This window comes from Gossypium raimondii, chromosome 2, assembly GCF_025698545.1.
Source record: "Gossypium raimondii isolate GPD5lz chromosome 2, ASM2569854v1, whole genome shotgun sequence".
Taxonomy (NCBI): Eukaryota; Viridiplantae; Streptophyta; class Magnoliopsida; order Malvales; family Malvaceae; genus Gossypium; species Gossypium raimondii.
In genome coordinates, this window is record NC_068566.1 from 686,207 (window position 1) to 710,661 (window position 24,455).

A 24,455-nucleotide genomic window follows, 5' to 3' on the forward strand; every position below is an offset into this window, starting at 1 on the left:
TAGACGGCCTAGAAACAAAAGCCACGACAAAGCCCATTTGTGGGCATATTTTTGGTCTATTGAATTTGACAGCTTTGATATGGATTAAGCTTTACTCTCAAGCTGTTTTCCTGCTGCTGACAAGGAAAACCCAATGTTTATATAATCACTGGTTGAGGGTTAAATTTTAAAATATATTTCATGATCAACGAGTTACTTTTTTGAAGGCCACCCGCGAGGATTTAAGGTTTAGCAACCATGTGATTCCATCATGCATGCATTAAGGAGAGAGAGATAATTACTCACTTCATCCTTTATTTACATGGTTGAGGGTTAAATCTTCACCTATGAGACTAAAACATATTTTATGATTAACGAATTACTTCTTTGAAGACCATCCACGGGGATTTAAGGTTTAGCAATCATGTGATTCCATCATGCATGCATTACGTAGAGACAGATAATTACTCACTTTATCCTTTATTCACGTGGTTGAGGGTTCAATCTCCACCTATAAAACTGAAACATATTTCATGATCAACGAATTACTTCTTTGAATACAACCCGCGGAAGTTTAAGGTTTAGTCATCATGTGATTCCATCATGTATGCATTACGTAGAGAGATGCTTGAAAATGATTCAAAGAAGGGTATTCCAAGTGTCAAACATATGGTAATGCTGTCATGTTGTGAAAACTGGGAAACATCATAGAAATTTCTCAGTTTGGTTTTTTCTTTTGAATTTTGCACTTTGTGTAGGATACCACCAAAGCCTAAATGGGCTCTGTTTTCCTTTTTCTGGCAACAAATGGACCATAATTGTTATATTCTAACTTGTAACACCATCTTTACCATTAACAAAAAGTTTGGTACTGAAGTTGTTTATAGGTCGGATCAGATCTACGTGTAATATTAACATATTTTATGTTTGTCTAAGTCTGCCTTGAAATATGAGCTTAAAATTTTGTTCAAATCTGTTTTAAATCCGCTCATATTATTTATTATATTATTTTAATATTTAATAATTTTATACATTAAAGTAGTATTATATAAACTTAAAAACGGGCTCAGGCTTGGGCCTTGAATGTTCAAGCTTGAGTCTAACTCATATTTTAAATAGATCTAATTTTTTTACCCAAACCCATTTTCAGACCTAATATTTTTACCCGAACCTTCCCAAATTTCGGATAAATCTTCAAACCTGGATGAATAACCCGACCCATTAACGAATGACTTTGGTACTCCATCTAACAGGTATTGTCTACAACTTTGTTTATTGTTTTAACTTTGATTTCAACCTCTCATGAGCAGTGCCGAAAACGCGTTATAAAGCAGTATTGTGTAGCACCAAAACTGATGGAATGGCAACATGGAGGAAGAAGGTCTAATGTCTAAATCAAAGCTAATGGATCCATACCATTTTTGGAAATTCTCATTATACCCTTTAAAATTTTTGAAAATTTTAGTTAAACCCGTCACTGCTAGTTCTTAAAAGCGATTATATAGATTAATTGAACGAAATCCGAGTTCCGATTCTTATGGACGTTTCCTTAAAAATAAAAGGTAACAAGAAAATTCCCTTCATATGTATATATCAAGGGAGCAAAGAGAATTTGCTAGGAATGTTCCTCACTATTTCTTGAATTTGAATTCAAGAAAATGAATTGTGCTTTATAAATAGACTTCTCAAGCCACTAATCTTACTCACATACAAAGTGAGGAAAACAAGAATCAAACATGATGGAGATCGAGGAAGTAAACAACTACGAATCGTTGCCGCTTCTCTCTTTGAACCACGTCTCGTTATTGTGTCGATCGGTTTGGGATTCGATGCGATTCTACGAGGAAGTATTAGGTTTCATTCCGATCAAACGCCCCTCTTCTTTCAAGTTCAATGGTGCTTGGTAAGCTTTTACACCACCAAACATTACACTAGATGAAACAATATGTTAAATTGTTAAATGAATTGCCGATCTCCTATATGTCATGTAGGTTGTACAATTACGGTATCGGAATACACTTAATCGAGAATCCATTGATAGACGATTTTGATACTATCATCGAGCCGAGGCCAATTAATCCCAAAGACAATCACATATCTTTTCAATGTAGGGATGTTGAGATTGTGAAAGGGAGACTTGAAGATATGGGGATGAAATATGTAACGGCAGTAGTTGAAGATGAAGGTAACACAGTTGACCAAGTGTTCTTTCATGACCCCGACGGGTACATGCTCGAACTTTGTAACTGCGAGAACATTGCAATACTTCCGTTGTCGGCTTGCTTGTTCAAACCGAGGATGAGTAGCTTCGGCCGGGCGGTTTTCGGGCCAGCGAAATGCGGGTTTGTGGAGAATGCGATGATGGAGAGCCTTAGCATGGATATGTTGGACATTTCATTTTGAAATTGCATAAAAATTACACAAGAATCACTCTGTTCTGTTTGGTTTTGATGAAAAAATTTGTATTGGTTATGGTATTTTTCAATAAGGTTGTGAACCTAATGTAACATATATATATATATATGTATATACATATATATATATATAGATGGGGCTTGTGAATGTATTAAAAATTGGAAATATGGCCTCTTATATATGGATCAAAAGAAGGAAAGAAATGATCTGTAAAAAAAGTGAGTGCCATTGTAATTTGTGAAATGTCAATGTTGCAGAAGCTGTTGTATTTTTTTGAGTTCGATTCAGTCCAAAATATGAGCCTAAATTTTGCCCAAGCCAACCTATATCTATAAATGGTTAATCTAAGCTCATTTTAGACCGACCCATATTATTTTTTGAAATCTTTTAAGATATTTACATTGTTTTTAATTTAATATATTTTTCACTTATCATCTTAACATTTTTAATGTTTATATTATAATATTCTATATCACTATAAATTTAACTCATATATATAAATAACAAAACATAAAAACGAATCGAATCAAGCTCTAATCTTAAATATTCAAACTTAAACTTGATTCATATTTTAAACTCGATTTAATTCATTGAAATTACTAGAAAGGTGTCTTACTCTTATCTCACTAACATAATATTTTTCATTAGCCCCACCTTATGTCATAAACAATGATATAATATATGATTGAACTTGCCATTCATTGGCCTGCATCCATTTGTTCTACTCATATGTGCTTGCTTCTTCTAACAAGTAAAAGTTTTTTAATAATGTTTTTAAAATTTTAGAAAAATTTAAAATATAAATCTCTAAAGTTTTAAAATCTTCAATAACATTTTTTTACAATCTTATTATGAGTTACGATCATATTTATTCTTTTATTGACACAATATCAAGAACTACCCATAATTCTTCCTCAACTTAAAAATAGGAAGATAATGCGTTTTAGTTCATTTGAACCCAAATTCTCTTGTATTAGTAATAATATCGATATCGATCGAGTTAAGACTCGTAAAATTTTAATAACTTTAAATTGGGTTTTTTTTTTACTAATATGTCTAAATCATCCCACTAAACTCTTACTTATCAATTGATTTTAGGAAAAGATTAGACAAGTTGGTAAAATAAATAATTTATCTCAATTGCTCAGACATCTAATATTAAAATAATGAGAATTATTGGTGTTTGGTTCTTGTCACATGCACCCTTTTCATTGCTTGTTAAACCTCATCCCATCATAGCAAATCAACTATAGCAAGTGCTAAGGAGATTATATATTATTATTGGATTAATATATCATCCGATACTTGAATTTGGTTTCAATATTCACTTTGATACTTAAAGTTCTTTTTTTAATTCAGTACCTAAATTTAGTAAACTAAACGACATCTTGTGGCTTAATGAATGTCAAATTGAAAAATCTCAGGTACCAAAATCAACATCAAAGTAAAACTTATATACAAAATTGAACATTCAAACTAAACTCTAATTCAACGTAATGGAAATGCTTGTAGTAAGTTTTTTAAAGAATATTCAAGGAATATAATTTCTTTTTTTTTTTTCTGTATGAAAAATAACGATTTATTAGCATAGTGTTATGGGCTAATCTCTTTACCGTTAATCAACTTTTAAATAGTTGTTATGTTAGTTAAGTTTAATTCTGTTTTAATTGTAATAATGAAAACACATCGTTTAGGGGGGGTCTAGGATCGTTAATGAAACGACGCGTATTGGCTTAGAATCATTAGCACTAAATGCATCGTTTTGGGGTTAAGGAATGTTAACTGTTACCAGGCTATAATCGGTTGTTTTCCCTCTTTCATCATAAGGAAGGGACAACATAATCAGTTATGAAAAGAAAAGGAAATATTGTTCTCTCTCTCCTCTCATCTCCCTTGGATTATTCTCTCTTCTTCTTCCACTAAATTCTCTTACGGTTTTAGTTCGTTACTCATAGTAAAAAGATAAACCCTAAATCACCAAAAAGATAACAAATTAGAATATTGGGAACTATGTTTTTCACATGTAGAAAAAAAAGTGCTTTAAATCACAAGAGTGTGGAACAAATTAGGTACAAATTGAATGGGTCAAATTATAATTTTGGTTCCTCTATTATGTTTAAATCTGATATCACGAAACATAGTTAATACCTGTTTTTAACTCATTCTCTTTGAATGAACTTTTTTGGGTCGGAAGTCACATAATTAAAGTAAAGGGTCCTATTAAAAAATAGGGAAGAAAGTTAAAGTTTAAATATAATAAAAGGACCAAAACTATAATTTCATGAATTAAAAAGGGTGTTTGTGTGAGAGAGAGAAGATGCCTTGTGTGTGGCAAGGCTTATAGCAAAAAGAAAAAAAGAAACTAAAGTCTAAACTAGAAAAGGAAAGGAAAAAAAATTGGGGTCCATGGCATATATGTGAATGGTAGGTAATAATGTTTTAAAAATTGGATTAGTGGTTGAATCAGTAAAATTATAAATTTATTTTTTCGGTTTTTTCCTAAGATCAGTAGAGGAAAATTTATCGGTTCTTTATTTCAGTTTTTCGTTTTAAACAATTTTAAATAATTTTTTGAAAAATATATTCAATCTCTTTGTACAGACTAATATATTAAATAATTTAACCCGATTTTAATAAGTAGGAAAAGATTTAAAGGAGAGAGGGGTTTTCAACCCCACAAGGCCTAAAAAACTAATAGTACTCACTTTATAAAAAAAAAAAACTAGTGGTGTCCATCAAGTGAACAAAAATACCAAATTGAATACAACCAAAAGTTGACAAAAATAAAAATCCTTTCTCTCTCTCTCATTATTTTTTTGGATAATTCATCTGAAGGTCATTAAAAGTATTAGTAAATTTACGTTTTGATCATTCAACTTTTAAAAAATTATAAAATGACTACTAAATTGGATTGTTAAAATCGATGTTGTATGACATTTTCTATTCGCACTATTTGCACTAGTCAAAAGCTTTTCTTCCCATTCTTTTTCACGGTACAATTTCTTTTTTTTTATGAAACAGCTTTAAACGTAACAAATATGCAAACCAAAATCCAAACAGCTTTAATCTCTAATTTTCAACATTGACCTTTAGATCAATTTAGATCTAAAGTATATTTTTCTACTCGCCGATGTGTATTGATTTACTACATCGTTCGTTAAGTTGTCACTTGAAGCTTGCTAGCCAAATTAAAAAAAAAACAACTCAATGACTTAAATAAAAACTTTCAAATAATTAAGTGATTATTTTGTAACTTTTTAAAGTTAAATGACCAAAATATAAACTTACTAATAGTTTAGTAACCTTTGAGTAATTTACCCTTTTTTATATTTTTGGTTGTTTGCTTAGGGCTTTTTACTAAAATAATATAAAATTAAAAAAGTACCAAAATGGCAGGTTTCAAAAATTATGTACCAAAATGGTATGTCCAAAGTGGTGGAGGGTGGTGCATAGGCGACACCACCCTAATTTCTTACGAATTTGACATAAAAAAATTGATGAAAAAACAATAAATAAAATTGATGAAAAATAAAAACAAAAAACTGATGGGACAGCACACAGGTCACGCCTAGGGAAGAGGCAGCACCGGTCACGCCATCCCCTCTTTTTCTCTTTCCCTCTCTCTATTCTGCTTCTCTTTTTTTTCTTTCTTTCTTTTTCCCTTCACATCCCGCCCTCTCCTTCTCCTTCTTCTCTTCTTTTCTTCTTTTTTCTCTCTTTCGGCTGGCCAAAAATGGACATTGGGGACCTTATAATGATCCCCAAACAAGTCACGAGCCTTCACGCATGACATGTCCTATCGTTGCAGTAATCGGTGCCGCCTATGGGAAGGCATGATCAGTGTTGTCCTATCACCACTTTTTTTTTATCAAATTTTTTTGTCAAATGCGTCAAAAATTAGTGTGGTGCCGCCTATGCACTACCCTCCACCACTTTGAATGTACCATTTTGATATATATCTTTTGTTACATGTCATTTTGATTTTTTTTAATTTTATATTATAATAGTAAAAAAACCCTCTAACCTCTTTTTTATTTTTTTAGTTGCCTGCTAACTAGAGCCCCACGTCTTTCCCCCATCCTTCTCCAATCTCTTGTTTATATTAAACAACAACCAAAAAAAAAAAAAAATCAATCCCAGTCCTTGCCATCATCATCATCATCATCATCATCATCACTCCCCACCCACCAACCTTTCCCAACACAAAAACAAAACAGCTGTTTTTACTAGTTTTGATTGTGAGAGAGAGAGAGGATGAGAGTGAGTGAAAATTATGCGAATCCTTTGTGACGCTTGTGAAAGTGCTCCTGCTATTGTCTTCTGTGCTGCTGATGAAGCTGCTCTCTGCCATTCTTGTGATGAAAAGGTTGCTCCTTTTCTCCTTTTATTACAATACACACTTTGGGTTGTGTTTTTTTTAGCTGTTTAATTGGTCTCCCATGTTTGATTTTCTACTGGTTTATTGTATTCTTCTTTGTCGCAAGCACAATTCTTTTTTTCTCCATGATTGATGCTTTATGCTGTCTTTTTTTGTTTTAAAAAATATGGGTATTTTTTATTTTTAAGTATTGTAATCTTGTTTAGAATTTTGGTTTCTTACATTGTTCTAGATTGTCCTGGAAAATGGTACCTGTGATGAAAAGGTTGGTTCTTTTGATTTCTTTATGTTAATACACACTTTGGGTTGTGTTTTTCTTTAGCTGTTTAATCGGTCCCTCATGTTTGCTTTTCTGGTTTATTGTGTTCTTCTTTGTAGCAAAGCACAATAAATACCCTTCTTTTCTTCTTCAAGATTGATCTTTTATGCTGTTTTTTTTTTTAAAAAAAGTGGGTTTATTTGATTTTTATGCGTTGTAACCTTGTTTAGAATTTAGATTTCTTACATTGTTCTAGATTGTCCAGGAAAAATGGTAGTACCTCCTGTAAAAGTACCATGGAGTCAAATTGCATTTTGCCCCTCTGCTCAAAGAAAATGGGCAAATTAGTCCTTGTAGGTTAGTTCAATTAGTAAATTAGTTTTTTCTGTTAAAAATTTTAATTATTTGTACTGTTAAAAACTGATTTGGTTGACGGAATAACTAGATAACTATCCATGTATGAGTTTTTAATACTAGATATGGATGGAATTTTTAATAGAAGCACCGGTTTGCTTTTTGATTTAACCTACATAGACTAATTTGTCCATTTTTTAGTAGAGGGTGCAAAATACAATCCGACCCCTAGTACAAGGGTTTATAGGGTACTTTTACCGTTATTTTCTTCTTGTTATTACACACTTTGGGTTGTGTTTTTTTTTTTTTTCTGGTCTATCATGTTCATCTTTGTAGGAAAGCACTATAAAGACCTATCTTTTATTCTTCAAGATTGATCTTTTAATGCTATCTTTTATTTTTTATGCTTTTTTCAAACGAATTAGATTTCTTACACTATTCGTAGCTTATCCTGGTAAAAATGGTGGTACCTATGATTTTACAGGTCCATATGTGCAATAAGCTTGCTAGCCGTCATGTCCGTGTTGGACTAGCAAATCCAAGCGCCGTTCCTCGTTGTGACATATGTGAAAATGCACCCGGTATGCATACAGGTGTTGTTTACTTTCGTTTTTTAAGCTTTTTTTTAGCTTTTATAATCGGATCCGTATGTTCTTATTCAGAAAATTGTTTTCGTGTAGCTTTCTTTTATTGCGAGATAGATGGGAGTTCCCTTTGTTTACAATGTGATGTGATTGTACATGTTGGTGGTAAAAAAACACATGGAAGATACCTTCTTTTAAGGCAAAGAGTCGAGGTATTGTCATCACTTCTTTTATCTTTGAAAGTGAAATCCAATAATGTTTTTGTTGTTCCTCCTCGGGTTTTTATCAGGTTTTGGTTTTATGTAGTTTCCGGGTGATACGTCGGTTGAACCGAGTGAAAACGGGAGAGGCCAAAATCAACTAACAATAGGAGAGAACCAACAAAATCATAAGGTCTCTCCTTTTAAAACAGATAGTACTAAAATGATAGATTTGAATATGAAGCCTCCTCATCGTATTCACGGACAAGCCTCGAATAATCAGGTTCAAAACCGCTTTTGATGTTTCCCCCTTTTTTTCTTGAAACACATGATCTTGTTAGGTAAATGTCATTTAGCATGCAAAAATATCATGCTTTTGTCTCAATGTATGAAAAAGACATAAACCTTGTATGATGATTTCAGTGCTAATGCATTTGCTTTGATTAAGTTCATTTAGCACGTGCAATATCACGCCTTTGTCTCGATGCATGAAAAAGACATAAACCTTATAGTGCAATATCATGCCTTTGTTTCGATGTATAAAAAAGATATAATACCTTATATGATGATTTCAGTGCTAATGCATTGGTTGTGATTTAAGTTCATTTAGCGCGTGCGATATCACACCTTTGTTCCGATGTATGAAATAGACATAAACCTTATATGATGATTTCAATGCTAATGCATTTGTTTTGATTTAAAGTTCATTTTGTTGACATATTACCTTTGATGCTTGTTTTTTATGTCTGAAGGAACAATAATCTGATTTTTCTCGGAAGAGGGTGGTGATGATTGTCTCGTTAGCTTTGATCTCCTTAGACTAGCTTTTAGCTTTTTATACTAGTTTAGTTTTCAGACAGCTTTCGAGGCTCATGCTGTGAGGCAAAAGGATGTAAGCCGTATTCACTGCTAAGCAATGATTTGTAATCTGCCATTTTTTTGTAAGTTTTTGCTTGTAAAGGTTGAAATGGCATCGTAAAAACACCACTTTTTTCGTGTGTAGGTTGAAAGCATTTGGGAATGTTTTGATCATGCTTGAGATTAATGCTTAAATACTAATGTTATGATTATAAGATCATATGGTTATTATAAACATGAAAACTTGACTTGTTTGCCGGCTGATGCCGGTGCCATAAGGAGTATGATTAGAGTTCCACTTGCAGGATTTAACAGCAAAGATGATCTTTATAACTTACACATGAACTGATGTCTTCTTTTACGGATTTGGTTCAGAACAACCTAGTAAACGTAACCCTTGACGAACATTCCTTGCTTGGCTTCCTCGGACCACCCTTCACCCATGTACTTGACGAGTTGAGCGAGAGAGTTGGCCTTTGCCGAAACAAGTAGCACATCCTGAGCCACCTTCACGTTCTCAGGTCCGCCTTCCCATTTCTTTAGGCAAGTATTTTGAAGGGCTCTTGCATATGAGAATGACACATGCCGTGGATTCGGAGCAAGGTAGCCTCAATTTCAGACTGCCCACCGGACAAAAACTGTGAAAACCATGACGGATTAACCGTTAGCTGCTGAGTTTCCTCCGGGCATGTGTTAAAAAACTTGCAGGGGGCTATGTTCAGCTAGATGGATTCTTTGGCGGAGGCGGTTGAGGATGTGGTTAGCAACTTGTTCGGGATAGGGGTGTAATTGAGCTGAGTTGAGCTTGAATATTGCCAAGCTCGAGCTCGAGCTCAACTCGAAATTCAGAGCTCGATACTTGGTTCAAGCTCAATCGAATATCTATTTTTAAGCTCAAACTCCACTTGAGATACAATTAAGCTATTCAAATTCAAGGTCAATTAAGCTCATTTATCAATTTTTATACTCAAGCTCAAGCTAGCTTGATAATTAAGTTTAGGGTTAATGATATATATAAGGCTTCCGAGCTGTTTAAGTCAAGTTTATTAAGGTTGAAAAACTTGATCGGTAGCTCGAGCTTGGCTTGATAATTATTGAATCAAGTTCGAATTTTTTTTTAGCCGAACTCGAGTAGCTTGTGAGCATTAATATCTCATTTACACCGCTAATTCAGGACTAGCTCAATCCTTGCACTCTGCACCGCAAGGGACCATGCTTGGCTTGAGGAGGATACCTTTGAACATCACATTGTTTCTGGGCAAGATAGAAGAAAACTTCGGCCCACACCTTTTTGGCGACTTCGAAAGTCCTGCCGATTCCAAAATCACCATCGAGCAAGATCTCTAGCTCAACGACCGAAACCAACCAATTGTCCTGCATGACCAAACATAAAAAAGCCATCATCCAATGCCACAAAAAACCGAGGCAGTATTATAATAAGATTTCATTTCCTCGTATTCTAATCTGCGAGACGGTAGCATATCATGCGAGCCCCCAAGATTCCAGGACAGCGACCTTGATAGGGGCAGGGACTATGTCTTGCTCAACAAGGACATCTACCATCTTCTCACTGTCGGCGGTGGATTGGTATAGAGTTTCCTCAAAAAGGATAGCACCCGAGTCTGAGAGCTGAAATAAGCATGTCCTATAGGCTTGATGGTTAGCCTCTGTGTTTTCCAGCCCAATCGAGGCTAAACGCTCCCTGCAGGTAGCACTGGACTCGTCCATGGCCAAAATTCCACGGCCTGGTGAAGCAATTGTTTTCTACGAACATTCCCAACAATCTCAAATAAGCATTGTATCTCTCACTAGCATCTTCACGAGCTAACAAGCGTGTTGAGTCGAGCAATGGGGTGGCACCTTACCATGGAAACTGAAAGTTGGTGAAGGGTCTGACCCTTAAACCCACTCGGACTTGTCTCTAACAGGTGAAGGCTTGAAGAGAGATGCATATACCATTTTTAGTGTTTTTTTTTTTTAAATATAATTATTTACCATTGAACCTCGTAATTAGGTCTACTTTAGTATCTGTACTTTTTTTATCTACTTTGGTCTTGGAACTTAACAATTAGATTCATTTTGGTCCCTAAACTTGAAAACTGCCAAAAATTGAGGGTATGACCACTGACCAGTGTTACTGGAAGATAGACCAAAATGAATTTAGTTGTCAAGTTCAGGGACCAAAGTAAACAAAAAAAAGTACATGTACCAAAGTTAACCTAGTTGCCATGTAATAGCCCGATTTTAGGCTTAGTCGGAACAGCGGTTTCGGGACCACAAATCCGACGAAAAAAAAATGTAATGGCTTGAATTTTCAGAGGTGTCGGAACGGTGATTCGAGATCACTAAATTCGACAAATGGGTAGAAAATATTATTAATTTAGTAAGTATAAGTTAAATATGAAGTTAGGAAAATTTTTGAAATAGTGAATAGTGCACTAGAAATAAATATTAAAATAATTAGAATCGAAATGAGGTATCAAGACCTCGAATTTTAAACTGAGCCATAAATATTTTTATAAATATTTATGGAGTGTTAAAAGTTAGTATTAAAGTTTCGTTAAGAAATTTTAAAGTTCGATAATTAATTGAACAAAAGGACTAAATTGTAACAAATGCAAAATTTTGGGAAATGATTAAATAGCTTAAATGATAAAAGGAAGAGGGCTTAAAAGACAAATAGACCCAAGATCTATTTGGGCTGGACGGCAGAGGCATGAAATCAGCAAGAAAGTAAGGAGAATTAAGGGCAAAATTGGAAAATTGCAAAATTTGCTTAATAAAGTTAGGACCCAAGTGGAATTATCTAGATTTCTCTTCATTTTCTGAATTCTCATCAGCTAAAACACCATGGAAGGGCTTCTTCAAGCTGGTTCTTCATATTTTATTACAAGTAAGTTCAATTCTTGACTATTTCTTGAAATTTTGTATTTTTATGACTTTTACAACTAGGCCCACTTGTTAAATTCATTAGTTTTGATTTTATGAAAGAAGTTGAAAGTTGATATGAATATGTGCTGGAAGTATATGATGATTTAGCATGAAATTAGAGCTTTAAATTGTTCATATGCTGATTTTATTGAAAGAATTGAATAGAAAGTGAATGTTTGGGACCTAATAGTAAAAGAGTTTGAAGATAGAGTTATATGTGGAAATTCTGAATTTCAATAGTTGTGTAACAACTTATAATGTCTAGTAAAGTACTAATTGAGAAAATTAGATTAATTGAGGGTTAATTGAGAAAGGACCGAATTGTATAAACTGTGAAATTTGGGGCAAAATGGAAATCAACATTTTGCACTAAAGCAGTTTTGGACAGCAGCAGTAGTGTAACTTTGAAAAATCACCAAAATTGTAGAGATTGAATTAGAGGATGAATAAAATATGAAACTAAAGCTTATTGAGTCTAGTTTCTTATAAAAGAAATGATGTAAGCAATGGAATTGTAAATCATGAGATATAATAGATTTTGTGAGACAAGGTCAGAATGAATTCGGGTTCCCCTGTTCTGACTTTGGAAAATCATTAAAAATTGAAAAAAAATGATTATGAGTTATAGTTTATATGGTTAGAATCCTTAATGAGTCTATTTTTAGAAGAAACAAGCTAAAACATCATCCGAATTCTGTACAATGAGATAATTAATTTTTAGTGAAGAGTGGTCGGAACTGTCAGACAGCGAAACAGGGGAAACTTTAAAGAATAAACTGTACTATTTGGCTGAACCAAAAATTATGAAAATTTTATGGTATGAAGATATGTGAGTCTAGTTTCAGGGAAAATTAACGGATCTTAATTTGGAGCTCTGTAGCTCCGGATAAAAATAATTTAGTGACTCTGACTCGGATAAACAGCTTTGAATATACATGTTAGTGAATATTGAAATTATGGTTAATGTTGTTTAAGTGTGTTATACACATTAAGGATGTGGAATGGAGAGGAGGAGGAGGAAAATTGGGAAATATATGAATGATTCGTGTATAAATGGTCATATGTTTGATTATAACTCATAAACGATGAAATATGAATGATGCTTATTTTTGTGCATTATTGGTCATGGTTTAAGCTCATGTGTGAAAATAAAGTTTCATAGTATATGTGTATGGTATATTCAGTATATGATTTGGCATGAAATAATACCATGAATGGTTTATGAATTAACACATGTTGGTAAGCCCGATATATGAATAAATGATCAAATTGAGCGGAACGCCGGATTTGAGTACTTCGATCAAGTGACAAAGTGATAAGTGATAGCTTCACTACACTTATCCGATCAAGTGACAAGTGGAAAGTGGAAAGTGATAAGTGATAGCTTGGCTACACTTATCGATCAAGTGACAAGTGAAAAGTGATAAGTGATAGCTTCGCTATACTTATCGATCAAGAGACAAAGTGATAAGTAATAGCTTTAGCTACACTTATCGATCAAGAGACAAAGTGATAAGTGGCTACACTTATCGATCGTAAACAAAGTGATAGGTGGCTACACTTATCTGATCAGGGACAAGTGATAAGTGATCATACGTAAGACCATAGTTATACTATGGCAAAGTGAAAGTGAAGTACTCAATTTTCCGTGACTGTTCCCTAATTTGATTAAGGATGGTAAGTGACAAATGGGCCGAAAGAATTAAAGTAAATGGATAAGTGGTAGTGTATTTATATCGAGACGATGTTGTTATTCAAACTAAAGTGATATTTTCATTGCTAAATTGAGAATTTCATAAATGTGTTATTGAATGGTATAATCAATAAACATTGAGTTAAATGGTAAATACGTATTAGTTTTGAATTTGATGTCATTGAATTGTACGTGAATTAAATGGAAATTGCTAGTGATATGATTTAAATTATGAGCATGAGAAATTGCGAATTGAATGAAATGGAAATGAAGCATTAAATTGCATGAGTATGTATCGGGTCTCGCAGGCCCTAATTATTATGATTATAATATTTTGAGGATATATTGTGAAAAGTTATAGAAACATGTTAATTATTTTGAAAGTTTTAATTTTGATGAAATTTTATAACTCGGTTAAATACGTTTACAAGTGTATGTGTTTTGGTAATGCCTCGTACCCTATTCCGGTGTTGGATACGGTTAAGGGGTGTTACATGCCAAGTTAGAAGGCCAAGAATTATATTATTCATTTTTTTTATAACTAAGGTAAATTTCATGTCTGTTTTACGATTCAAAGAGACTAATTCTTTTGGGGTCCGTAGCCACCTCTCCGAACAACATCGCCTCCAAAGTTTAAAGCTGGATTCTTTCTTTTAGAGTGCATTGTGCCTTACCATTGTCAACACCTTTTATGTTATTCTATTAATTTGAATTACTCCAAACATTTTGAAATTATTGTCCGAATTTTAAGTTGACCTATGAAGTTTCAAACATTTTAATTTAGTCTTCAAAATATTAAAATTGTATAAACGAGTCCCTTTCGTCAACTTAATTACTAATATAAAGCATATTTAAAATACATGAATCAAATTATAGTAACGCATAATGCATACAATATTGACAACTTGGAGCTAATGTATAAAAGAAAAGACCATGTCAATAAAATTTAGGGTTACTTCTTTTAAGGTCTTATTTGATAAACTGAAAATTAAATGTTGACATATTAAATGTTAAAATGTTAAATATTGAACAATTAAGTGTTAAATTTAAACTATAAAATTTGCTTAAAATGAAGTATTCAATATTATTTGATTGTTTAATAAAGGTAAAATTTAAGTTACGAACATTTTTATTTTACATTTTATCCTTAATTTTTAAACATTTTATATGATTTTAAATAAATTTGAAATTTTAATGATTTTTCTATTGAACAAAGACTAGAATAGAACTAATACATAACACTAGCAAAGCATGCACTGGTTCTCTGTTAGCACTATATCATATACAGCAAAACAAGGCTCTTCAAACACTTTCCAATCAATTAATATTGTAATTATATCAAGAACAATGTCAAATCTGAGTTGAAGCTCTTAAAAAATAATTAATTTAAATAATAATATAATTGTTTTGCTATTTTCTCTTTAATTAATCATAAAATTTTGATCTGAAAGTTGATGTTTTAGGGGAAATAAATTAATAATAAAAAGAGATAAAATGAACTAAGTGATAAGTATGTATTTATCTGCTTATAAATTTATTTATTTTACATTTTAATAAAAATTCTATTAAGAAACGCAATTAAAAAAATAATATCTTCAATAATTCATCAATTTAGTTCACGTGTTATAAATACTATAAATCAATTTTAAACTGATATTTAACATATAAATTAATAATTATACTGACATATCTTAAATTTTAAGAACAAATTTAAAATATGAATCATAATTTAAATATGCAATTATTGTCATTATTATTTGTTTGGCCCTTGGCTATTTGAGGAAAACCACACAAAAGGCGATATAAACATTACATAAATGACTATTGGCACCAAAGTTCAAAATATGAGCAAGTGGCCATTAATTCTACACCTTATGTGCAAATATTTCTAACAATGACAGTTCAGCATCAATGGTCCCATCCCATGGTCAAAATATCAGGCAATTATATGCCCAGAACTCCCAACTATATTTCATCTGTCAGTTTTGAAGTTAGAATCCGAACATCTGATTAGATCAACTTTGACTTTAAATTTTACCCAATTCAATTAATTTCATCAAACTAAAAACCAATATAAACTCAAAATTACATTAACTCAAACTTAGAAACAATCTTAAGCCTAAAATAACCCAAATAAAAACACAAAATATTAAAACCCAAAGTTATTATAACTCAAAATCAAATCATAATAACCCAACCTGAAAACTCGAATATCAAATCCAAACAAACCAAATCCCAAAACACTCAAACCAAAATACCAATAATATCCCGACCCATTTGAAAAAAGTTAAAAGTATTTTGAGAGATTCTTATATTATAAAGATTAAATAAATTAATCCATCTAATAATATTAAGCGAATCAATTCTTATACTATTAAAAAGAATCAAATAAGTCCAAATTATAACATAATTAACATTTACTATTTAAAAATATCTTGAAAAATTATTATTTTTCAATTCAATTTCAAACAAAATTTTTATCAAATAGACGCTCTATTAATCAATAATTGATATTTTTTAAACATTAAATGTTTAACTAAATTTCAATTTAACTTTATTTAATTCTTTTTAATAATATAAAGATTAAATTAATCCATTTAATAGTATATTCACCCACTCATTTGTCTCGTGGACAAAAATTCTCATAAGTCTGAATCATACTCAACCACTTAAGTAATTTAGTACCCCATCGGAGACAAGATGGCTAATGCAAAGGCAATTTGAGCAAAAGCTTAAAAAACAATGTAGTGTTCCACTTTAAGGAAGAATAATTACAGAAGATACATGGTCAATGTATGCTAAATCACAAATCAACTATACAAATCAATACATTACTGTACAATTATTGTTGCTTTCCCCATAAGAGTGTACAAATTATACTTTGCATCAATGATTGTAAGCATAACGCACCTTTCAGATGTGCAGAGGAACAACCTATCGGACAAGAGATTGCTTATTATCAGGACTGGAAGAGTGTCACGGTTGCAATATAGCCGTTCTTCATAACCTGCGAATTGCAAAGATCATCATTGGCAATCCTCTAAGCAGATATCTAAAACTAAATATTACCGACACAAGTGTTGTGCCAAATACTAAAAAGTAAATCGTGCGACAAATTTTAAGGAACTTTTACCTCAAATGCAGCATTCTGATAGCCATAAACAAAAGTAGAGCCAAAAGGATTGCTGGTAGAACCTTGTGTTTGAATAGCCGCTCGGCCACAGTCACCAAGGATTTCCTGCAGTAAAATATCACCCTCAGTGACAACCATTATTACCACACAGGAATGGAATAGGACCACTGAAGGAGCAAGCAAAAGGTGGAAGGTTGATGCTAAGGAAAATTATCGGTTGGTATTTAACCGGTTAAAAAGTTACCTTGACCTGCTCCCATTTGGTGCTTGGAGTAATTCGATTTTTGTAGTTGTTAACATCCGGGAATGATCCTCCAACTGCGGGCAAGGACCAAAAACATATGATCAATAATGGTCACTAATAACTGTAATGACAAAATACTGAAAAAAGGGCTGATTGTCAGAACCTAGGATAACAAAGTTGCACTTTATGTATGAATTGAAATCTGCATGACCAGGATAGTTCGTGTGTAAAACGAACTTCTTGACTTTATGAGTCTGCAAAATCAAAAAAGCATTCTATGACTTTCTGACCAACAACATTAATTCCAAGAGTACAATGATTGTATAATGTAGATAACACAGAGAACAAGTGTACTATGCAGGAAGGTTCTTTCATTTTTTTTTTTCCTTTTGGGTGTTGGGATATACGTTTTGAATACCTGGCCATCAAATAAGATGTCCAAACCACGAGTAAAATAATTGTAGAAATAATCAGCACAAAGAGTTGTCCTCGGTCGAGGATCAGAAGCAGAGTGAATAACCATCTGGTCAACCTGTGGATAAAAACAATTTTTGATATGACGGAAGCATGCAAACAATTTGTGTATAAGAGGCTGCTTTCTCCCCTTAGGTGATAGCTTATAACCAGTGTAAAAACCGCATAGCCCATTTCAAAGTCTATCATTGCTACCTGCTTTTGATGGATTCCGCAAGGACGCCCTAATTCAGACCAGACATCCTGCATGAAAGGAAATAGCATAAAATTAGTACTACCCCACAAGACTATAGAGAGCAGTTGGTGCCCAACAAGAGAAAAGGAAATAATGCTTAATCTCATGAAATCAATTTGATATTTACCTGTGGTGATGCGCCGAAAGGAATATGTTGCCCTCCAACAGTGAAAAACAATTCTTCACCAAGCTGGAAACATTGACATAGGATTCAAAAGATCACTCTCCAGATTAAGAGACTATTCACACTCTAAGAACCACTGAAGCAAGCAATTAGGTCAACAAAATATCAAACCCCAAAGGCCTCAACAATTTTGTAGGAAAACCACTTATTTTCAATAGACATAATAAAAAAGTTGACTCCAAAAGGATGGAAAGTAGAAAGGTAGTCAGCTGCTAAAACTAGATGACCTGCTCAAATTAACAAGAAGATTAAGGAAGATAGAAGTCAAACCTTGGCATGCACCTCTTCCATGTAAATGCTGCCAGTAGGTAATGGAGGTGCTGATGCCTTATCCATTAAGGATCCAACGCCAACTTTTTTGCCTGCAGAACTATCATATATGGATACGCGGCAGGTAACAGGAGTTGTGCCATCAGGAAACTCCAAAGGCAATTCCGCTGTCAATTAAAAACAGCATAAATCAATTACGAGTAGATTGTTTTAAGTGTAGGCATGATGAGTAATCAGGATAAATGAACAAAAACCTTCCCCATCGTGACAGCAATCTGAATACTGACTCGGAATAGGAAAAGCAAAAGAAAGACCCTGAAAAATAACAAGATAAGAAGCTGCACATCTGGAGACAAATATTTCGAGAAACCAAAATAAAAAGCAGTCTAGCAATCAAATAACCAACGCACGTACTGGGTAGAATAGGGTATAAACACCTCTATCCTTGTCATAAGTTCCTGGATAGGTTGGACCAAAAAGTGCATAGACAGCTACAAAGGTAGCAAGAGTAGATGGTCCTCTGTATGCAGAAACCAGGTTCACTATCAAAACATGCAATTATGAAATGCACAAATAAATCTTAGTGCTTAACTTACCCTATCAAAGAAGTGGCATAGCGCATTTGAAGACGTTTGATATCAAAAATTTCGATAAGGCGCAACCTCTAGTACATTATCCAAATCAAAATAAACAAATGTGCCATAAGGAAATCATGAGGAAGAAAAAAAAATGAAAGTATTAAATTGAAATACACACAGACAGAGATATGTATTTGTGCGTGTTAATTGAAAATAAAACCTGAGACCATGGGTCAAAACGGAGATGGAAGCCATGATCTGGAAAACTTATAACAATATCAAGCTTTAATGGCTCCTGCACACCAATACATAATAAGCCCAACATGAAAGTTAAACTTGTCGGAACGATATAGTTAAACGCAGTATATACTAAACCATGTCTTTAGCCAAATCAAAGAAACAATTGCAATTGTAATGGACTGTAAAGATATTAGGTCAATCTAAATTCCACATTAAAAAATTCACCAAATAACTGAAACACAACATGACAAGAAACATATATATATTTAATGATTTAGTCCAAACCTCATCATAATACTTCACATGAACAACATCGTAAATTTTAGGCTGTTGTTCAATTTGAGCAAAAGCTTCACATATAGGCATCCCTGAAATAAACAGCACCAATTTCAACTTTTCGAGTAAACAATTACACTGAAAACAATATAAAACCTAGCAACAATCCCTTTCCATGTCGTTAAAAAGGATTAAAAACGATTCAATTCCGATCGTTTTCATCCATAACGAACTTTTCGAATTTACCAACAAAAAAATTAGCTCTTAGAGATAAACAAAACCTAATAATTTGATTAAAACATATCGCAATTAATCATCCGATTCAAATTCGCGTCGTATTATACAATTTCAAATATATACATCGCCGATGAAAAATTAAAAAAAAAATCATTAAGAGGGAAACGAACCGAGAGTGAAAGGTCCGACGCCAAGACCGGGACGGAGGTCGAGAACTATGGCGCCCATAGCGGTGCCTTCACAGCGTCGAGCGGGTCTCTGCAACATATTTTTTCCGGTTTACTTTTTTCCCCTTTTTCGGAGAGAGTTTTGGATCGGGTTTTCCTTTCGTTGTTGTCTGGGGCAAGTCTCCGTTACTTTCGTAAATTATCGTCGTGGCGTGGAATGCTTATATATTCCCACCTCAACAAAACGTTGATACCATTGGGCTTATAGAGTTTTCCATGGGTTAGACCGAGTTTGGGTTTAGATTTTTCGAGTTGGAATTGTCGGTTTTATTATTTAAATAATAAAAAATTATAGTAAAATTTATATATTTTATAATTAAATTTAAATAAGAATAAAATTTCATTTTTTTTAAATAATTTAAATGAATATTTTAAAGTTGAGGTTTCATGAATTTTGAAATCTCGTGTTTGAATTTTACATTATGTAAATGCAGGTAGACCGTAATAGTAATTATTTGAAAGTTTTCATTTTTCCTTTTTAATTTTTGAAATTTTGATTATGGTTTTAATTTTTTAAGTTTTAATTAAATTATTTTGAATTTTTAAAATTATCTTTAATCTCGTATAAAATTTAATTACACCCGATTTAAAAAAACTTATTAAACTCTTAAATTTTTGAAAATTTTAGTTAGGTCCCCAAAATATAGTGTCAAGATCCGTCCCTATGTAAATGTATGGGTTTTTCACCTGATTTATTCTAATTAATCTGGATTTGAGTTAATTGTTTTGTTAACTACTCAATTTGGTGCTTGTAATAATCGATTCTATAAGAACCGTTGCAACTTAGAAGGAAAAAAAATGAACAAGTTGTTAAACACAAGCAATTAATGGCTAACTGAGTCTTATTTGAATCGGCATCATTACTTTTAAAACTACTTAAAAGGACATAGATTCAAACACGTTTAAAAGTATAAAGTCGTCTACTTTAGAGATGGAATGATTATTATAGTTTAACCACTGTATTAAAAAAAATACCCAAAATTATCTCAACAATTCCAAAATAAAAGGATTCGGATTTCGAGGTGTTTATGAGCTAGGTGGATTCCCGTGAGAATCCCGACTTGAGCCGCCCTGGTTCATTCTACTATTTAGAAATAATAATAATAAATATATATAAATAATTTTACATCAATATTTATATCTTTACAATTAAATTTAAATAATTTTTTTACTGGGTAAATTGCATCCGAGGTCACTAAATTATTATTAAATTTACGCTTTGAAACTTTAAAAGTTATAAAATAGTCACTGACTTATTCGAATCTTTTTTATTTAAATCATTGTGCTTAAATTTTTTTTCTAAACAATAAAACGAATCATTTGAATTGATTTAAACAGATCGATCGAGACTTAACTCGAATCCATACCAAAACATTTTTCAGTAGTCGTTTTCTCGAAAAGAGTGAGCAAAAAGATAAGATTCACAATAGTTTTCGTAATGAAGAATATAATGAAAATGCTATTATTGTCAATACCTTTGGAATTTGCTTCTAAAATTATACTTTCTTAATTAATGATCGGCCATGCACGTGCCAAACATGTTATGATAACTTTTATTGTGTCATGTGATTTTTTTTCTAGTCCAATACTTTTTAGTATTCACAATTTGGTCCAATTAAATTTAAAATCGAGTCTAATTTGATATTTAATCGAGAAATTTGACTTATAAAAATAGAAAATTTTTACTATTTGACTTCAAATAATATTGATGTTCGAACTATCGAAAGCCAAGGTTTTATTTATTTATTTATTTATTTATTTATTTATTTGGTTGCCTAAATTAATAATTATATATTTTTTGGAAAGAAAAGGAAACAATCAAGCAATCATTGGAAGATCGGAAATCTAATAACCAAAATCGAGATTTTGAATGATTTATAGATTGCAAGTTCAAAATCTGCAGTTACCCTAAACCGAACTAAATTGAATTTTATTTTTATGATATAAAATTTTATATTTAAAATGGTGAAAACAATCTTAATTTGTTTTTAAATATTTATGAAAAAACATTGAAATTTTGTCAAATAATATTCAAAAGCCATAAAACAAAACTCATTTTGTCAAATTAAGTCTAAAATTCCAAATCCAATAATTAATATGAAAAACTAAGAATCAAATTGAGCCGAACCGAATTATAATAAACGATTCAAAAAATCTAAAAATCTCAATCGAACCGAACCAATACCACCCTTAGCCAATAGGCTTACCTCATGCGCCCAATCTTATATTCTAAATCCTCAAGTAATCTAACATTCTAAATCTAAAACAGAATAAATGCAAATAGGAGAAACCTCCCAAATATAGGGGTTCTGGGTTCGTAAGAACTAAAGCTACCCATACTAACACACAAGCCGCCTTATCAAAGCTTCCACCTGTCCAATTGAAAGACATTGATTGATAAAATGTCACATCAATAATTTACGCATTTTTCTAAGGAAACTAGTGGCCCGTGGATAATTTTGTTATCGTTATGGGAAATTTGAATAAAATTTGTGTATAATATTACAAATTGTATCAAAGTTCATGTATACTTTTGAAATTTATTCCTTAAATATAAGATCGGGTTCTTTTATTAAGGAATTGTTATTTTTTAGGTTTATTTATGGTTTTAGTTTATATACTATGATGAAATTTTAAGTTTTGTTATGCCTCTAGAGCTTAGACACATGTCAACACAAGAAAGCCGCCAAAATTAGTCTCTCTACTCTTCGTCATCGAGCCCCCTTTACCAAGACATCTTCTTAGGTCAGACCACCCATTCCTCCTCGAAGGTGGCCTTGACCACCCACTCAACAGGCCACCTTGTCAGCCACCCACTTTTTAGATGCAAGCACTTCTTTGAGTGTGAGCATACCTCTAACGACGAGTGGACCCTGTTAGAGAATAATAACAACTTCATACTATTTGGGATCACTACGTTCGCACCTTATGTACACTGTACCAGTACATCCACTGTCCACAATAATGACGTCCCACGTCCCACTACAGGACAATAGAACTTCTCCAATAATTATCCTCCCAACAATGAAGAAAGGATCAATCTTTTGTGTCTCGAACTTACTTTAAGCAATCTCTCTCTCATTCAACAGTTGGTCTATTCTCTTGTCCATTTTTGGCTCACCGCTTTTCTAGGTAAACCGGTATTCCTAACACCACCACATACTCCTCTTTACCTGTTCCATTGCTGGACACTATATCAACAAGTTTTATTATTTATTTTAATTTGTCGTAACATGATCTTTTACTTTTGAAATGTTAATAGTATTTCTAAATTGATAACATAACAGTTACTGTCGCTAAAGTGAAAATGCAATTTTTAAAAGTATTATTTGATCATACAATTAAAGATACATAAAATTCTAATCAATAATAAATTTACATATCGATTGAATTTTGAGATTGTCTTAAAAAAGTATATGTTACTCCTTTAACAATATCAACTAGCAACGGTATCAATCTAAACTTATTAATAACATTATAAAAGCAAAAGACTCAATTATACCAAATTAAAGTAAAGAGGTTAAATTCTCAAATTTTAACATAGTGGGAGGACTAAAACTATAATCAAATTGAGCATTAGAAGATAAAATGAAAAATAAAAACAAAAGACTTCATTTGCAAATTAGCCCCTAAATTATATATCAATTCCCAGATTGGTCATTAAAGTGTTTTTAACCATAAGTGGTTCTTAAACAATCGGTTTTATCTTGCTTTGTCCCAAAAATTGCAAGACATCCACTGGCGTAGCTAGAAGGAAGTTGGCAATTGTCTTGACCCCAAAGTGGTAGAATTGCTTTAAAGCCCTTTTAAAAACTGTAAGAATACAAATTTGTACAATAGTAAAATTTCATTTTGCCCCTTAGACATTTATAATATACTTTTGGCCTCTTCAAATTTTTTTTTATAAACTTCCTCTAACAACCTGCAATAAGGTCGTACCACGTGTCACATTCTCATTAGCTTATATGGCTTTTTTGGGGTAAGACAGCTTAGAAATTACTTTTGACAAAAAAACCCATTAAGGACAAATGTGAAAATTGAAGTGTAGTTTAAGAACTAATTTAGGAATAAACCCAAAATAGAAAGAAAGATAAGGGAAACTCTCCAAATTGGAAAGAGATTTTGAGACAAACATGTAAATCATGTGTGGAGCATTTGAATGAAAAATGTGTTTCCCAAACTCAAAGGTTGTGGGTCCCATTCTTTTTATTTTTCTATCTTCTTTATCCACGTGGAACTTTAACATTAAAAGCCAAATTATTTAGCTAATCAAAGAGTTCGGAACCAATTCCCAAATCAATCTGTTCAATACTTTTTTTAGATCGGTACTTTGGTTGGTTTTCGTTTTAATTAGTTTGATCAGTCGGCTCGGTTTACTTGACTTTAATTGTAGGGTGATAAAATCTAAGCCACGTGATAGATTTTGAATCGGTTTATTCGAATGGAGTACATCTTTTTTGAAAAGTGGATGCAGGATGGAGTGGGGTAGATTTTTTTTTTTAGGAAATAGATATGGAGCGATTATAATAGTAGTTTGCTTTGTCCACTATATAAAATTACCATATTGTCATTGTATATATAATAACTATTAAAAGAGTGCAAATGTAGTAACGTGTTATAGAAAAAAAAATCATACATTTTATGTTTAAATATTTAATTGACTTGAAAAAATATTAAAAATATTAAAAATAAGTAGTAAAATTAAA

The 24,455-nt window shown here is 32.3% G+C and overlaps 3 protein-coding genes and 1 pseudogene across 4 annotated transcripts; 2 read left to right on the top strand and 2 right to left on the bottom strand.

Annotated features, from left to right (window-relative positions):
- The first annotated feature begins 1,663 nt into the window (after positions 1 to 1,663).
- Positions 1,664 to 2,675, top strand: LOC105787493 (glyoxylase I 4). Its single transcript, XM_012613906.2, has 2 exons — positions 1,664 to 1,882; positions 1,971 to 2,675. Exons 1-2 carry the CDS (start codon positions 1,716 to 1,718, stop codon positions 2,380 to 2,382), a joined length of 579 nt encoding a protein of 192 aa, XP_012469360.1. The 5' UTR covers positions 1,664 to 1,715; the 3' UTR covers positions 2,383 to 2,675.
- Positions 2,676 to 6,483: 3,808 nt separating this feature from the next.
- Positions 6,484 to 9,242, top strand: LOC105787494 (B-box zinc finger protein 19). 2 transcript variants are annotated; one of them, XM_012613908.2, is made up of 5 exons: positions 6,484 to 6,760; positions 7,870 to 7,978; positions 8,066 to 8,181; positions 8,276 to 8,452; positions 8,922 to 9,242. In XM_012613908.2, the coding sequence occupies exons 1-5, from the start codon at positions 6,668 to 6,670 to the stop codon at positions 8,928 to 8,930; spliced, it is 504 nt and encodes a 167-aa protein (XP_012469362.1). In that variant the 5' UTR covers positions 6,484 to 6,667; the 3' UTR covers positions 8,931 to 9,242. The 2 variants fall into 2 exon arrangements, with proteins under 2 accessions (XP_012469362.1, XP_012469363.1); XM_012613909.2 differs by having other exon boundaries at positions 6,495 to 6,760; positions 7,870 to 7,966.
- A 166-nt stretch (positions 9,243 to 9,408) lies between these two features.
- LOC105789418 (fructose-bisphosphate aldolase, chloroplastic-like) lies at positions 9,409 to 10,979 on the bottom strand (annotated as a pseudogene).
- Positions 10,980 to 16,383: 5,404 nt separating this feature from the next.
- On the bottom strand, positions 16,384 to 19,965 carry LOC105787495 (PHAF1 protein At3g51130). Its single transcript, XM_012613911.2, has 14 exons — positions 19,693 to 19,965; positions 19,295 to 19,377; positions 18,990 to 19,064; positions 18,788 to 18,855; positions 18,606 to 18,711; positions 18,446 to 18,506; positions 18,192 to 18,358; positions 17,865 to 17,927; positions 17,698 to 17,745; positions 17,447 to 17,560; positions 17,192 to 17,282; positions 17,029 to 17,102; positions 16,785 to 16,889; positions 16,384 to 16,658 (listed from the first exon to the last, which is right to left on the bottom strand). The coding sequence occupies exons 1-14, from the start codon at positions 19,787 to 19,789 to the stop codon at positions 16,611 to 16,613; spliced, it is 1,200 nt and encodes a 399-aa protein (XP_012469365.1). The 5' UTR covers positions 19,790 to 19,965; the 3' UTR covers positions 16,384 to 16,610.
- Positions 19,966 to 24,455: the final 4,490 nt, after the last annotated feature.